At 44.2% G+C, this 17,980-nt stretch overlaps 1 protein-coding gene across 2 annotated transcripts in view; it reads right to left on the reverse strand.

Annotated features, from left to right (window-relative positions):
• Positions 1–446: 446 nt before the first annotated feature.
• The window catches only part of LOC123504978, a 94,126-nt gene continuing 76,592 nt past the window's right edge, over positions 447–17,980 (reverse strand). For both annotated transcript variants that reach the window (XM_045255963.1, XM_045255962.1), the window contains 3 exons: positions 8,464–8,540; positions 7,727–7,918; positions 447–3,012 (listed from right to left, as the gene is read on the reverse strand). In XM_045255963.1, the coding sequence (XP_045111898.1) occupies positions 1,729–3,012; positions 7,727–7,918; positions 8,464–8,540 (1,553 nt within the window). In that variant the 3' untranslated portion in view covers positions 447–1,728. The remainder of the gene's footprint in view (positions 3,013–7,726; positions 7,919–8,463; positions 8,541–17,980) is intronic.

Raw genomic sequence — 17,980 nt, forward strand, 5'->3', positions numbered from 1 at the left:
GGTAGGTGTCTACTGCCTCCTCCTACTTGACTGCTACACCTTATATTCTTAATGTATTCTCTTTATCACTTGGCAGTTTACGGACATACTGAATTTATAATACTTCATTGAATATATCCGACGAATACGGTAATGCTGAGTACATGTATATGCATTGTATATGAATGTAACTATAGTGTTTAATAAATGTATCTCTTGATGTATATAGTTTTTTTTTTCCCTGTAATTTGCTCCTTGTTGTCATTCCGTTCGCATTATGTCAGTTGGGTTAAATTGAAACAATATTTCGTTTGGTCGGTACATTTTTTTTTCTTAAGGAGACAGTTTATTTAATTTTTTCTTGTACAATTTATACATACTGGCTTACATACGATACGACACTACACACACACACACACACACACACACACACACACACACACACACACACACACACACACACACACACACACACACACACACACACACACACACACACACACACACACACACACACACACACACACACACACACACACACACACACACACACACAGTTATGTACATACAAGTGAATGCAAGCTGCGCTTTGTGTATTCATGGCTGGTCCTTTGCTTTCAATGATTGAGCTCACAAGACTTGAGAGTTGCTCTTCTGAACCGCGCTGCCCGCTGGCTCGCTTGTCAGCCGCCATCGATGAGCCTTTTCCACTCACGGGCGATCAGACTCTTGATGCCTAAGAACTGAGCCAATTTAGCGATATTGAACACAACTTCTTTCTTGTTGGTGGAGGTCAGGAATGAGGCACTGGTGCACTGAGGACGGCGTGCTTGGCTTCACCACCACCACTACTACCACCACCAAGGGATTCATGTTATGGGAGCTTAACCTGGTGAGAGCCAATTGTCGGAACACACTGATATGCAGAGTCCACTAAACATTTGCATAACTTGCTCTTTATAGGTTGCACTGTTAGGATTTCCGTCAGGAGCATCTTCTAATTATTTATAATAGTGGCTGTCATGAGGAGAGGTATTTGCCTTTGCGCTCTCTCTGCCGGCTCTTCGTGCGGGGCATCCTGTTATCGCTTTATATTTATCCTTTTCTGTATATAACACCGAAAGCTTTATTTTTTCGTCTTTCAAAACTAGTCATTTATAGACAGATTGCATGAATAGTATAATTATTTTTTTTCTGAAGTTGCAGGATGATAAATAATATTTGATACCAAATTATTATTAGAAGTGAATTTGTTTATTCTGTTTGATTGTTGTAGCTGGATACGATAATAGAAAACAATATACACCTTTGTTGGTGCGATTGAAATGGGAATATAGGCATGACTCTCCATAACGCTCCTCTCAACTGTCTATCATCATTTTCGTGACTCAGCGATGCGTGTTGCGATACTCCCGATCGTCATGCTCACTGGCATCACCACTGCTCTAAATTTTAATCGGTTTTTGTTGGAAACCATAGCCAGTTGCGGCAGCAAGTAAGCACGTGTGTGATACTCAGATATAAAGGCAAACATTTTGTGTGGTGATGGTTGTGGTGGTTTTGATTTCGGCAAACCAGATTGTGATAGGAAGATAAATTTGCTTCACCTCAGTCCTGGACCGTGTCATGCTGAACACACAACCTCTTGGGCACTGCGCTGACACATCATCGCCAGCGTGGCCACTGTGGTACAGGATCGTCACTACAAAATATCACAGAACATGGCAGTGCTTGAACCGCGGAGCCGCTTCACACTGAACGCTTCTTAATCGTCTTCTTTAAGGATCCAAATTTGTCGCAGATGTTAGCAGTGGCACGAGGAAGGTCGGGCAGAGAGCCTTTGGACAAGAAATTCCCAAGCGCCCTGCCAACCCCAAATACTGAAAACTTCCTCTGGCGGCTGCTGTTGGGCAAGTTGCACCCGTCCTCTACCGAGGCGTCCAGGCTGTCCAGGGGAAGCCACCTTGGAGAGCGAGGAGTTCTGGACGCCGCTGGGAGGGAGAGCGTGGAGGGCTGTTTTTCCTCAAGTCTGTCTCTTTGGTTGATGCCGTTTTCGCGCTTCAAGAGTTTATTGGTGAATATTTTGGATGGCGAGTTCTCGTGGTAGGCGGCTCCTCCGAGGGGAAGTTTGGCTGTGCCCTCTTTGTTGCATTGTTTGTTCTCAGCCTTCTTCAGTGTAACGATCTCCACCTTGCCGCTGCTTTTGAAGGATCGTGTGCGCTTCTGGATTCCACATTGACACTCATGGCTTCGCTCCGTCCTTACTGAGTCCATTATAAAGGACCTTCCTCTCGTAAACAGTGGTAAAGTCGTAGGCTGTAGCTTTATTTGCGCGAAAATGTCTGGAGAATTTCTGATTAATTTGGAGCTGGAGTGGGAGAAATCCTCACCGTCCAGCTCCCCCTCACTCCATCCGTCTGGAGAACTGAAAGATCTAGCGAGCGGGGCGTGTCCGGATGGAGCTTCGATATTCTTGGCACTGGTTTCTTTTCTTGCAGATAAAATACTATCCGGTTGAGGTGTTGCATTTTCTTCCTTCGTTTGTGGAGTTTGGGACACCCGTGAACACAATTGAGACTCAGGTGATTCTTTGATCAAATTTTGGGAAGACAAACTTTTCGTGTTTTGAAGAGGAGAACTTAACGACCTGGACACTTGTTTTTTGTTTCGGCAATTTTTTATATTCATGTTTTCCTCCTCTGTGGCTGGCACACCCACTCGTCCATCAATATCGCTCCATGTCCTGCTGGGCCCGCCACTGCGCATACTACCCCAGTCCTTCAATTCCTTCCCTTTGTAAAAGCAAAGCCTACATGTCCTGCCGTCGACGTGCCGGCACAACGCAGGTAAAGGTGAGCGCATTCTGTTGAGGGGCGAGGTCAGGGAGGCTGGACACAAGCAGGCAGCCTCTCGGGCCCGCCTGATGAGGGAGGTGAAGACAGGAACGATGTCCTCGCTGGTCTCCGCTACAGACACTTCAGCGAAGTCGCAGCCGAACACAGTGGATGTAGTGGCGCCTTCCTCTGGACTGACCTGCACAATAGAAAAGTAGAATTAGTCAAAGAGGAAGAGGAAGCTGTTCGCATGTTACCTGTTTCGCTTTCACCCTCATCATTATTGGAATATTACTTTCCCCCTCACAACTCTTTTCCCAAGTTTCTTTTAAACTGTGGAAGGCCCAGCCGCTGCCATCAGTGTGGCCATTGAGGCGCAGGCATGGTTAGCGTCGCCGGCGTCTGGTAACCGACTGTCCGCCGCTCCGTCGACCCTTAGAAGTATTGACGGAACATCCTCGGCTCACTGCACATGGCGGGGATGATGGCAAGGCGGCTCTTCTCAGTTACCAAAAGAGATGTCTGTCTGCTCTAGGAGCCGCCATAACGGCCCACATGCCTCAAGACGAATACAAATTAAGTTCAATATTGTTAAAGAAAGACTATTAGCCACGTGCCCTTGACTCATGCTGTGCTGTGCCTTTATAGAGACTGAAGGCCGCCAAATTCATATTACAGGCTGCGCAGCATTCGCCAACACCTGTGTTTTGGTGGCGGCCTTTCTTAATTCATGTGATAAAAGCAGAAGGTACAAATTTGCAGCTCGAAATCTGACTTCAGTCGTGAACGGAGGTACTGTGCTCATTCAGGGATTCGACCAGCGAGGCGTAAGACTGCCAGCCTTGTGTGGTGACGTTGCTGTGGGTGTTGAGTTAGTGCATGCGTACGTGTGGAAGGGGTTGAAGGAGATCCATTGCATTGCCATTGCCAAACCCTGTGGAGTAAGTTGTAATTGTAGAATGTCATGTAATGTATTGCGAATATTTGAAAGTGAGGAATTCTGCTTTTGTTTTGTATTTAGTCTTAATGGCAAATCTTAAATCTTTTCTATTCCTCTGCGCCACCTCTGTACAAAATTGGAATAATGTTTTAGTCTCCTCAAATGATTTACTTCCCCCTCTTTGTCGCCCATGCTTCTTCTTCTCCTTCTCCTCCTCCTCCTCCTCCTTCTCCTTCTCCTTCTCCTTCTCCTTCTCTTCCTCCTCCTTCTCCTCCTCCTCCTCCTCCTCCTCCTCCTCCTCCTCCTCCTCCTCCTCCTCCTCCTCCTCCTCCTCCTCCTCCTCCTCCTCCTCCTCCTCCTCCTCCTCCTCCTCCTCCTCCTCCTCCTCCTCCTCCTCCTCCTCCTCCTCCTCCTCCTCCTCCTCTTCCTCCTCCTCCTCCTCCTCCTCCTCCTCCTCCTTATCATCGTCCCATAGCACCACCCAGTCGTCCTGCTCGCTTCTCACTGCAATTTCCCCCTCTGCTCATCACACGTGAGGCAAGGCGCTCCAGTACCCGGTAATGAATAAGAGGGCAATCGCAAAACGTCTCGAAAAGAAGCTGGACCTTTCTTCCATAGCGGTCGTGTATGGCGCTTTGGACTGCAGCGATGAAAGAGTAGCAGCGTCACGACTCACTATATTATTGACGTAATTGGCGTGCATTGAAAGCGGAATCCTACCTTTTCCTCGTTTGAAGAACTTGCTCTTTACAATTATAGCCCCCTCGCTTCACCCAATCACTAGAAGCAGTGAAGTAGAAGGTAGCTTTCCATTTCACTAACACAAACACACGCAACGACTGCAGGCATTACGCGACTTGTCGACCTAGAAGCGTATTGATGAAGAGCCTGGGAAGTGGAGCGCAGTATGGAAGGCCAGATACTAGAAAGGTGTTGTGGCGCAGGTGATGCCTTGAATGAGGCTCTTCCTCCTCCTCCTCCTCCTCCTCCTCCTCCTCCTCCTCCTCCTCCTCCTCCTCCTCCTCCTTGGCCTCTATTAGTACAACTACTATTCGTCTCTGGTTTGAAGTTATCTGTCATCCAGCTATCGCTGCCTTTCATATCAGTTGAGCAGCCTGGTGTGGTGAGGAATAACATCACTTGTTTTTCCTGTTAAAAGACGCAGAGGTTGTTTCTAGATAGAGATTGCAGGTTATACTCAAGGCCAATTAGTACACGTGGAGTTTACACATATATGTACAGTCACCACACACTCCTATGTCTGATGTTTAACGAGCGGTGCGATCTTCTTACATTCTTCTCTGCTTGCCTTAAGTAAGCGTGGATGAGCTTCATGTATTTTCTTGCCTTGTCGGGTGGGACGTGGACTTGCAGAGGTCAAACACTATTTATTACGGCGTCTCTTCCTGCTTTTACCTTTGCTTCAAATTACATACAATTTTTATTGTCTTGAACATAGAAATGCTTACCATGGTGTGGTGTATACGGCAGGGATGCATGTACGTGTGTGAATGTGTAAGTGTGTGCATCTTGTGTGATTTCACTGTATGGTATCGTCCAGTAGTCATCATCGCGTCACAGAAGTTATGTTTATTCCTGAAATACCTTCACTTCCAGAAAGTCACGGAGAGGAGAGATTACGGATGTTTAAGTCATCAAGGGAGGGTGACGGCCGAGCAAGGCTGTGATGATTCCTGCGGTGAGCAAAGGTGCTGTGTTCTCTCCTGCGAGGGGAATTAAAGATGCCTAGACCTCACGCCACACCATCAACATTCACAAGAGCAGCACCAGCGATAGCCTCGACATTACCTTTGTCCACCACCAGAAGAATTTCAACACCGCCTCCACGTCGCTTCGCATCCAGTGTCAGCATTACTGCCACTGCCATCAGCATCATCTACAATAACAACAACAAACATGACCTTGGCATTATCTCTCTCCCCATCACCAGAAAGAATTTCACTACCATCTCCACTGCTTCACTTCATATCCACCACTGCCACCACCATTACCAACACCATCACCACCATTAACAACAGGACCAGTCGGAGTAGAAGAGCTCACCACCGTTAACTTCAACACCGTCACGTAGGTTCACACCACTTCGTATTGACTTGGTGGGAATTAATCTTGTAATTTTACCTCTAGAGTTTAACTAAAGGCGATATAAGCTGATTAAGTTGCTAATCTAATACTAACTCCTCAAACTCCACCCTCCCGACACGCAGATTACAGAACATCGACAGACACTCACAGAACACTAGGTTACCGCCCTATTCTTGCGCTGATTTATGTTATGACCGAACAAGGGCGCCTCCCCTCCAGGGTCACTACCGTATTAAAGGAAGCCAGCCACGAAGAGGTCACAAGGTCACGAGGGTTGCTGAGAGAACATGTACCTTCCCTTTAACTTTCTTATTCACCCTTCTTCTCCCCTATGTTTCTTCATTCTGTTTTATAATGGATCTTTTCTTATTGTTTAAGCGTTTTGTAGTGTGTGTGTGTTTGTGTGTGTGTGTGTGTGTGTGTGTGTGTGTGTGTGTGTGTGTGTGTGTGGTCGCGCGTGTGCGTGTGTATGTTTGCGCGCTTGTGGGTGTGTATGTGTGCTTGTGTATGGATGCTTTTGCGTGTGCGTATGTGTGTGTAAGTCCACTTTGTCAGTCCCCCACCTACATTGCAAGGTGCTGACCGACACTAATAGCAATGATACAAACTGTTGCAAGAAGCTCGACAACATATTTAACTTGTTTGTGTACAGGCGGCGAAGCGTGAAGCCGCCACCCGTTAGAAAGCAGCGTGATGCGCGGGTCAGCAGCCGAGGAGCCTCGGTCAGGTGGTGCCCTCCCTTACAAATCTGAAGAGGTTATTCCAACCCACATAAACAGTGACTCATGTGACTGCCGCTAGTTGGCGCTGTTCAGAGCAGCTGCCATGTTGCTGTACCCCAGTCTAGAGTATGATGTCTCGTGGCATCATTAATTTGAAGGGTATTATATGAAGGTTTCCTGTGTCGCATTTAGTGGTCCAAACAAGAGATGACGGGATAATATTTCATGAATAGTTTAGGAATGATGTTATTGTGCGACACTTGTCCCTAGGTTACATGGTCTTCAGAGGTCACGCACTCATCTTTTTCACTTTGTTCTATAAACGAATCAGTTTGAGTATATAAATGAACCGATCTTCCTACATACTTCCTGGACTGCATGTAAATGTTGTGTTTACAATATGCAGTCCAATCTTACATATTTTCATTTTTTTTATTTCTTTGAAAGAAGTACAATAAGAAACACTTCTTTTCATTTTCCTGAATGACTAAAAAATTTAAAAAATATATTCACAGCCATAAGCTGCCTGTGAGAAAAATCTTGGTAATACTTTTCTGAATGGATACCTCGTAAATAGTGACAGATGCATTGCGTATGTCATGTGACATATGTAATGAAATTTCATTATTACTGAGTGTCTTCAATGACCATACGATTCTGTAATATGGCCGCCGGCGATCATAAGAATTAGTGCCAGTAAAGCTTTCCAGGCAATACAGGCGCTTCATGGAGGCGCCACTCAAGGTGATGGCGAAGACTGAAGGTCACCGCCTGGCCTTCTTCACCTTTCAAGGCCCCTACGCCTTATGGCACCACAGGTCGTAGCTCGCGTGGAGGCGGAGGCCTTGGTGGACAAGCCAGGCGGAAAGAGATCGTCCAGCTCTGACCTCAACATTAAATATACATTCAATTTTTAGTCATTTATATCTCCTACACCTTCTCTTTCCTCTACACAGGCCTGGTCGCGCCCTCACATGCCGATGGATAATCCTCAGTAAGTTAGATGGTTTACCTCAACGAAATTTACTGCAGGACCAAACTACAGCTGTCCCGAGGTGCAAGGCAGCGTAGCGAGAAATTCCGCCATGTAAAGTGAACACATATATCTGAAAATTAAAATTGCATGATTAAATTGTTTACTTTACCTGTCTGGAATGCTCCAGATCCTGCTTGTTTCCGAGAAGTGTGATGGGAGGTCGAGGGGAGTGTGGGCGCAGCTTGAAGATGGCGTGAAGCAGCTGGTTTGCGGTGAGGAATGTGTCTCTCTCAGCTACACTGTACACCACCAAGTAACAGTCGCACTGGCAAATCTCCATGGTGGGCAGAGTGTTGTCCCCCTGAGGAAGGTGGTGGTGTGATAGTATTTCATTGACTTCATTAACTATATGAGAGTTGATGGTGCGAATAGAGTCACATCAAAGACTTATGATATATATACTTTCTTATTCCACACATATACACTTGCGCATGTATACACACACACACACACACACACACACACACACACACACACACACACACACACACACACACACACACACACACACACACACACACACACACACACACACACACACACACACACACACACACACACACACACACACACACACACACTTGTTGATTTGAATTATGCAACAAGGTCAAGTAACTTCAGCAACAAACAAATACGCTTGAATGAGAAAGGTGTGCGGCTTACCCTTAGCCAGGTGAGTCTGTGCCGTGCTCACCTTTAATATGACCTAACATCTGCCGGAACACATAAGCCTTTCCATCCCTCCCAGACCTACAAGACCTGAGTTGGGTGTCCAGGAATGAACTTAAAACTAAATTCCTTCATTTTATGTATGGTGTAATAGTTCTTGTGCGATTGTCTACTTACTGGCCTTGAGGAGATGTCAACGATTTCCAGATCCACTTGAAAATCGTCAATGTGAAGAGTGTGTCTGTAGATGATGTCTGCAAAGGAATGAAAGCACGTCAGTGGAGCAACTTTTCCTTTCTCTCAATGTTGTTTCTGAGGCTTTTGGTCATCTGAACTTGATAAATGTATGTCTTCCGCTTCCGTGGTCTTGTTATATGATGTCATGTACTGTCATCCTTATTCTGTGCACCTAAATAATTTCAGCCTGCTTTTTTATCCCCTATTTGCCCTTGACCAGTCTCCCTGTTACATAGAAAAGTAAGACGAAGGGCAGTGAGTGAAGTATCTTGTCACCTGCATCGAAGAATACATTATTGATAACCAGTGACACCCAATCATTGAAAAAGTCTTAGGTAGAGAAAGTCAGAAAAATAAGCTCACAGCCAATTTAGATATTAGGAAAAATAGAAATTCCGACGCATATCGATGGATTAAGGATCGTACAGCTTGAAAAGATTAAAGCAAGAGAATAAATCGGCTTGGTTTGAGTGGCGGACTGCAGGAAGACGGCGTAGCGGACTGGTTATGAGAGAGAGAGAGAGAGAGAGAGAGAGAGAGAGAGAGAGAGCCTGCCTTTCCCGTTGTGCCCAAGGATATATTTCAGTTGTTGACCTTTATGGTTGATGCTGCTCAGACTCTCTTCTCTGCCTCTACCTCTCTCCCCTCCTCTCTGTTCATATCTTCCAACTGCTTTTTATTTCTCCCTCCCTTTTGCTTTGGTTTAATATTCTCTTCATGCTTTCTCGGAAGAATAATGAATTTTGCAGGTAAAGCCCACAAATTTTGATAGTTATATGGAACTTTTTGTATTTACAACTGTAAGAAAACTTATCAATTTTCTTTGTGCCATAAGTATAAAGGAAAAGAATGTATAGGAAATTTGGCAGTAGTGTGTGTGTGTGTGTGTGTGTGTGTGTGTGTGTGTGTGTGTGTGTGTGTGTGTGTGTTTGTATGTATGTATGTGTTCTAGTCACAAATATCAAACATCCATGACCGTAACACACAATTTTCCAGATGCCCTTTTATATCTGAGTTATCACGCTATCGTCTTCCTCCTCATTTTCTTCCTTCTTCCTCCTCCTCCTCCTCCTCCTCCTCCTCCTCCTCCTCCTCCTCCTCCTCCTCCTCCTCCTCCTCCTCCTCCTCCTCCTCCTCCTGGTACATGCTGCCCAGCCGTACCCATGTCCTGCGGCACATGTAGGTTAGTGTTCCCTACCGGAGTTGATGCGGTAATGTCAGGTAGAAAAATTCTTTTCTTACTTCTTGCAGAATAGGAACAATAGGAAAGACAGAATGATTAAATCTAGAAAAGTAACCAGCTCAATGAAGGCGAGGAATAGCTTCAGTGTTTATTACGCAAATTGTAGAAGTATTTTGAGTAAGATATATTTACTTAGAGGAACAGCGTGTAATGAAAATGTTGATATTATTGCTTAAGCAGAAACTTGCTTGACATATCAGGGAAAGTACTTTAATTCGGAGGTTAAAATTGATGGTTATACACTAATCCATAAGGACAGGAAGAAAAGGAAAGCAGAAAGTCTAGCGCTGTACGTTACGAACATGTTGCAATGTTGCATTAACAGTAAAATTAAAACAGATAACAAAATAGAGTCGTTATGAATGGATATTATTAATTAATCACAATCATTAGTAATAGGTTTAGTGTAAGGACCACTGAATGCTATAGGAGGTAAGGGCGCACGGGACAGAGGAAAATATTAGGCTGGATCAAGTCGTGGTTAGATAGTTGCCAGAGAGTTGTAATAAACTGCTTTAATTCCGAATGGGACCAAGGAATTAGTGGGGTGTTACAGGGATCAGTTTTAGTGCTATTGTTTTTCTTGATATATTTTAATGATTTGTATAGTTGAATTAGTAGTGATATTAGTAAATTTGCGGATAACACCAAGATAGGTAGAATAATTAGATCAGATTCGGATGCCATCGCCTTGCAGGCAGATATAGATAGGATGAAGGAATAGACAGACAGATGGCAAAAGCAGTTTAATATTAACAAATGCAAAGTACTTAGCGTAGGAAATCCAACAAGCTCCTTGTAGGTTCAGAATATGAAAAAAAAAATATTTAAGAGTTATAGTGTTACGGCCCGCCCGTAACATGCATTACTACCATCACCTCCTCCGCTTGTTACCTCGTTCGCCACCTCTCCGCCTCCCCTTCCACGTCATCGTCTCGTGAACCTGCCACGCCACCGTCTCGTGAACCTTCCACGTCACCGTTTCATGAAGCCCGGCTACTGTCCCGAAGTTGGATTCACGCGGCCCCTTTCGACTCAACCGAAAGTGTTGAGCCAGCTCTTGGTTTTCTGGATTGGCAGTTGAGATCCAAGCCTCAACCAGTGAACACAACGCCTCTTGGTTCTGCCGTGGGATCAACCATCACCCAGCATTTCACCACTGCGACACCGCATAAGTATCACTTCCCTCGTCCGTGTTTTCCACATTGCCTCTATATAGGATTAGGATTATTGTTAGGTATTAAGTTGGGTTCTTTATTGTTGTATTTATTACTGTGTTATATGTATATGTGTATGTCATTTTCCTGTGTTTCATGTTATATATCTGTGTTTCATGTTTCTTGTTATATATGTGTCAATTTCATTATGGGTTATTAAAGTAGCTTTTAAAGTGACCCCTTTGCATTTCCTCACCAGTTGAACCTGCAGTGTTTTTTTTATTGTTATTGTTCACCGGCTCTCCGATGCCAATCTTACCAGTTTAACCGGTGAACGTAACAATTGGCGACCGTGACAGGACCATTATAACCCATGTTCAGTGTTCCATTTTTCCAGTGACTTTTTTCTGTGATTGCTTGTGTTTCTGTGGTGTTGTGACTCTGATGTGTTTTTTTCTGTGACTTACTCTGCGTGTGGTTTAAATTTACCTTTGTGCGTTCAAGTGGCTCCTTTTGGGTTAAACGTGCTTCGTGACTTTCATTGGTATCGCATAGCAGTGGTAGAGCAGGAAACCAGGTAGAAAGGCGTGTTCACCGATAGCACTTATCTCTAGTTTTTGCACATAGGCAGGTGTGTAATAAGTGTTATCCAAGTGTTGGGATCATCATATGTTCATGCGAACCCTCAATGCCCTCACTTCGCGGATCATTTTTCTCGCTAGTTAGAATCGGCCATTTTAACTAGTCTCTCAGACTAATCCGCCTCCTTATCAATAACAAGTCTCAGTACAATTCGCTCCTCACTCTCAAGTCTCGTAACTAGAGTAATCCGGATCCCTCTTAATGCCGTAACTCTCTAGTTTACCCCTCATTAGTGATTGTACTCATAAGTGTTTACTTAAGTATAATCTAGGTAATTTCCAAGGTTGCCTTTATTATCACTCTGCCAAGTTCCTCACTTAAGTAATTCGCTTATCATTTTTTTGTTGTGGTTTAACATCTATTTAATATGGCTTCCGCTCAGTTTAACGTTGAAGATTTTGTGCCGACCCTTCTCTGGAACAACTTAAATATGCTAATATAAAGAAGGACCAATGGAAAGCCATCGCTAAACATTTTGATGTTCCCATCACGTCTCAGATGACTAAAGAGGTCATTAAGAATGTAGTTGTTGAACATCTAGTGCAAGAAGGTCAGTTGCTAGGAAATGCCATAGAAGAGTTAACTCCCATGTCAGCCTCTACGAGGACTATAATACACAGTCCCCAGGAAGAACAGGATAAGAGTAGGATAAGTCAATGGGAAATTGAGAAGCTTAAACTAGAATACCGGATGCAGGAAAAACAAATGCAACTACAGGCAGAAAAGTCTAAAAGAGAATTTCAGTTACAACTTAGAAGGCAGGAGAAAGAGTTAGAAATTCAGGAGTTAACCCTACGAAATGACGCTAAGTTTAGAGGGAAGAAATAGATATAAAGAAACAGTTAGCAAGCTTTAATCCTGCTACAGCTGCTCCGCTAGTTCCCCCTTTTGATGAATCTGATGTTGACGGGTCATTTCGCGCTTTTGAGAGCATTGCTCATAGGAATAAATGGCCCAAGGATCAGTGGGTGTCTCTCCTTGTCCCTAAGCTAGTAGGAAAAGCTTATAGGGTATACAACGGCCTTAGTGATGAGGTAGAATATGAAGAGATCAAAGGTAACATTCTAGACGCCTACTCTATCACTTCTGATGGATACAGACAGCAGTTTCGAAAGTATGTGAAACCAGAGTCTCACACCTATGTTGAATTCGCTAGTGAGAAACTAAGACAATTTAAGAAATGGTTAGCCGCCCTTAACATTACCACCTTTTCGGAGTTGCTCAATCTAATGGTCCTGGAAGAATGGAAGAACAAGTTACCATTTAATATTCTGAGGCATGTGGAAGAACGGGAGAGAGTGAGCTTATGTCTGCCGCTAAAGTGGCTGATGCGTTTGCTTTGTTGATGGGATCCCTGGGTAGTAGAGGTCGTGGTTCACTGTCTAATGTTAGGTCCTCCTTTGGGGAAGGTTTTGGGGCGCGGGTGGTAAGCCAACCGGATTCTCGCCAAATGCATATAATTCCCCCTGGTGTACATACTGTAAGAAGCCAGGTCACACGATCCAGAAATGTAGACACCCAAATTGCAAGGGTTCTCAACGTCAATTTTCTTTTGTGGCCCCTAGACCTAACACATTTGAGAACAAGAAACCAGTGGCCCTAGCTAACCCTGTCAACTCTCCTCTAGAACTTTATGACTCGTACATGTATCAAGGTAAAGTGTCCCTGACTGATGGTAAAGACAAGGCAATAAATATCAAGGTTCTGCGTGATACAGGTGCTGCCCAATCCATCTTAAGGGAAGATGTCATCCCTAACATCAAACAGGCTTTCACTGGGGAGAAGGTGATCCTTACAGGTCTCGAATCACAGCTCTCCTATCCCTTGGCTAATATTAGCTTACAGTGCCCGTTCATTTCAGGAGAGGTTGAGGTAGCCATTAAACCTGGTGAACTGCCAGTACCGGGGTACATCTTGTACTGGGTAATGATCTTGCGGGTAACTTGGCTGTTCCAAACTTAATTGTTCTTGATTCTCCCTTAACAGAAAGTCCCACTAAGACCCTGGACGAAACATCCCTCACTTCTTCCCAGTGTGTGCAGTCACCAGGTCTCAGTCCAAGTCCCCTGCCCTTTCATCACCTCCTCCACCAATGATTGCCTCTACTGACAACTTGTATAATGACATCATTTCAAAGGAGAATTTGATTAATGCTCAGGAACAGGATCTCACTTTGGCTAAGATCAGACATGTGGCCAGTGAGACAAAGGATATGTCTAAATTGCCTTGTTTTTATTATCAGGAAGGAGTCCTGATGCGTGCCTACAGACCTCCTGAACTGAAACAACTAGACACCTGGTCAGAAACACATCAAGTTGTCATCCCTTGTCTGTAAGACCAGCCATTATAGAACTAGCTCATGATGGATTGTCAGGTCATCTAGGCATCCAAAAACCTACAAGAAGGCTCTTCAACATTTTTTTGGCCAGGAATGAAAAAGGATGTGTCACACTATGTAAAAACATGTCACATATGTCAAGTTGTGGGTAAGCCTAACGAACGCCTTGTGCCAGCTCCTCTGACGCCTATTCCAGTTCAGACGGAGCCCTTCGAAAAGATCATACTAGACTGCGTAGGGCCCTTACCCAAAACCAAACGAGGGAATCAGTATTTGTTAACCCTCATGGATCCCACTACCAGGTACCCTGAAGCATTCCCTCTTAAGAACATCACATCAAAGACCATTGTAAAACATCTAATACATTTTTTCACCTCGGTAGGAATTCCAAAACAAATTCAGTCTGACAAGGGTAGCAATTTCACTAGCCATTTTTTCCAACAGATAGTGAATGAGCTAAACATCGACCATGTTACCTCCTCGGCTTACCACCCCAATCCCAAGGCTGTCTGGAGCGGTTTCACCAAACATTAAAATCCATGATGAAGAAGTATTGCTTGGAGCATCAAGGAGACTGGGATGAAAGTATTTCTTTCCTTCTCTTCGCTTTAAGAGAATCTCCTCAAGATTCTTTAGGTTACTCCCTTTTGAATTACTCTATGGTAGACAGATCAGGGGGCCTCTCAAAATATTAAAGGATCAATGGTTTACTCAAAATACTCCTTCAAGCCCCAGTGTGTCTGACTACATCAGTAACCTTAAGAATAAAATCAGTGAAGTCAGATCTTTTGCTAAATCAAACTTCCTCAAATCTCAAACTAAAATGCAACAGAATTCTCTTCCCAAATCTGTCATGAGAAGTTTCAAACCAGGAGACAAGGTTTTACTTTTCTCCCCACTCCAGGCAATGCTCTTCACAGTAAGTTCATGGGACCTTATGTTGTGGCTCAAAAACTAAGTCCATTAAATTATGTGGTCCACACTCCTGACCGTCGTAAGGATTCCCAACTTGTTCATATTAATCTAATGAAACCTTACCACTCCAGAGAACCAGAGGACGACTTGTCTCGCGCTGTACCTGTATGTCTGATAGGAAAGGAGTCTGGTCCTGTGCCCCCCGAGGAAGAGTCCGACATCGAATTCCTCTTCTCGTCACCTAAAGGACGCCCCTCAAACAGCCAAATCATGTCCAACCTGGATGAGGTGTTTCTTTCCTTAACACCTTCACAACAGTCTGATCTTAAAAGTTATTGCCAGACTCCTACCCATTGCCCTTGATAGAGGACCTTATAGATAGTATAGGAGTAGCCAAATTTGTAACCACTATAGACTTGCTTAAAGGTTACTACCAGATTCCCCTCTCGGACGAGGCCCAAATAATATCCGCCTTCATCACTCCCTTCGGACTATACCAATACCAAGTGATGCCCTTTGCGTGTCTAATGCTCCCGCCACCTTCCAGAGGGCTATAAATTACATAACTCAGGACTTGGAGGGCAACATCTACTTCACCGACCTGTTCCTGGGCGGCACCTTCCTCACCTACGGCACGGAGGTCATCAACTTCCCTGACATGGACCCCGAGAAGCGCATCGATCCCATGACACGCATCTTCCCCAGAGTCACCAAGTGCACCTTCAGGAAGTTCGGCCCTTCGGGAACCATCGAGACCCACGACACCATGTGTGTGCTGGCGGTTAACATCATCAACGAGAAGATCTACATTTTCATCTGGTTCTGGCTGGTCTCTCTCACCACCATCACCGCTGTCTGGCTCGTGTATCGCCTCCTCGTCATCGTCTCCTCCGATGTGCGCTTCAAGCTTCTGCAGGTTCTTCCTTTGCGAGGTGCTGTGTCTGGTGGTTGGGGGTGGACAACATCATCGCCGACGCCTTATCAAGATCTCCCGTCTCACCTCCTTCATGAGCCCATTACGGAGGTCTTAGGGGGGGAGGAAATGTTACGGCCCGCCCGTAACATGCATTACTACCATCACCTCCTCCGCTTGTTACCTCGTTCGCCACCTCTCCGCCTCCCCTTCCACGTCACCGTCTCGTGAACCTTCCACGCCACCGTCTCGTGAACCTTCCACGTCACCGTTTCATGAAGCCCGGCTACTGTCCCGAAGTTGGATTCACGCGGCCCTTTCGACTCAACCGAAAGTGTTGAGCCAGCTCTTGGTTTTCTGGATTGGCAGTTGAGATCCAAGCCTCAACCAGTGAACACAACGCCTCTTGGTTCTGCCGTGGGATCAACCATCACCCAGCATTTCACCACTGCGACACCGCATAAGTATCACTTCCCTCGTCCGTGTTTTCCACATTGCCTCTATATAGGATTAGGATTATCGTTAGGTATTAAGTTGGGTTCTTTATTGTTGTATTTATTACTGTGTTATATGTATATGTGTATGTCATTTTCCTGTGTTTCATGTTATATATGTGTTTCATGTTTCTTGTTATATATGTGTCAATTTCATTATGGGTTATTAAAGTAGCTTTTTAAAGTGACCCCTTTACATTTCCTCACCAGTTGAACCTGCAGTGTTTTTTTTATTGTTATTGTTCACCGGCTCTCCGATGCCAATCTTACCAGTTTAACCGGTGAACGTAACAATAGTTAGCTCCGATCTCGGTCTAAGAAAACAATGCATAGAGTTTAGAAATAAGGGAAATACTGAGATTAATTTCCAAGAGTGCTAAATGCAAAAGTCTCATAGTAATTTTAAAGTTGTATTTGGCAGTGGTCACACCGCATCTAGATACAGTTCTTGTCCCAACAATATAGAAAGAATATAGTTCTATTAGAATTAGTACAAAAGGAGAATGTCTAAAAGGATACAGGAATGAGGATACGTAACGAATTGAAGATAGATTCTTTAGATTTTTAGAGAGGTGTAGGTTAAGAGGACCTGATATAAGTATTTTAATGGTATAAGTGTTATAGCAAAAAGGACATAAGCATAGTTCTTAGGATCAGTAGGCATTCAGGAAAGAAATGGGAAGGAACTGGTTCTCTAACAGAGTGGTTGATGAATGGAACGGACTCAGTAATAATGTTGTTAGTGTTGAGTCAATAGGGATGTAATTAAAAGATTAAACAATTTTATGGATGAGGATGATACGTGGATTTAGGTAGTTTTGTTCACACAGAGACCGCCACATTTAGGCTTAATTGGTGAGCTCTTGCAGCTTCCTTAAATTTCTTATGTTCTTATAGTCTTATGTGCTGGTGGTTTCAGTGATACGAGGAAGGAAAACTGACGTGTAATGTACATAGAGTTTGAACGTCGGTGGGTGTGTATGAGTAGCCGTGTAGCAGATAGTTCGTCCCCGCCTGAGTACCCAACTTGAGTCCGCTTCTTTACCTTACCTGCTCCGTTCTTTGCACCCTTTCTGACTCCACGTGAAAAGGCATCATTAGCCCTCATCACCACCAAGACTTTATGAAAACCTGATTTAACTTGGATAGGTATTTTATTTTGGTGGTGGTGGTCGTGGGGATGATGGTGATGTTTGTCAAGGTAATAGTAGTATGATTGTGGTAGTGGTAGTAGTAGTAGTAGTAGTAGTAGTAGTAGTAGTAGTAGTAGTAGTAGTAGTAGTAGTAGTAGTAGTAGTAGTAGTAGTAGTAGTAGTAGTAGTAGTAGTAGTAGTAGTAGTAGTAGTAGTAGTAGTAGTAGCAGCAGTAGTAGTAGTAGTAGGAGGAGCAGTAGTAGTAGTAGTAGTAGTAGTAGTAGTAGTAGTAGTAGTAGTAGTAGTAGTTGTTGTTGTAATGATAATATTGTAATAGAAGAAAAAAAAAATAATAGCAAAACCCATCTCAAATATTAACACACACACACACACACACACACACACACACACACACACACACACACACACACACACACACACACACACACACACACACACACACATTAAGAATACAGCTAGGGAATTTTTACCTAAGTTTGATGATTTATTTTTTTTTTCCTGCTTAAAGTTAGAGAAGAGATTGAAAATAGCGAGTATGCCTTTACATGCGAGAAATATCATTCCCACTCTCTCTCTCTCTCTCTCTCTCTCTCTCTCTCTC

The sequence above is a fragment of the Portunus trituberculatus genome, chromosome 17 (assembly GCF_017591435.1).
Source record: "Portunus trituberculatus isolate SZX2019 chromosome 17, ASM1759143v1, whole genome shotgun sequence".
Classification (NCBI taxonomy): Eukaryota; Metazoa; Arthropoda; class Malacostraca; order Decapoda; family Portunidae; genus Portunus; species Portunus trituberculatus.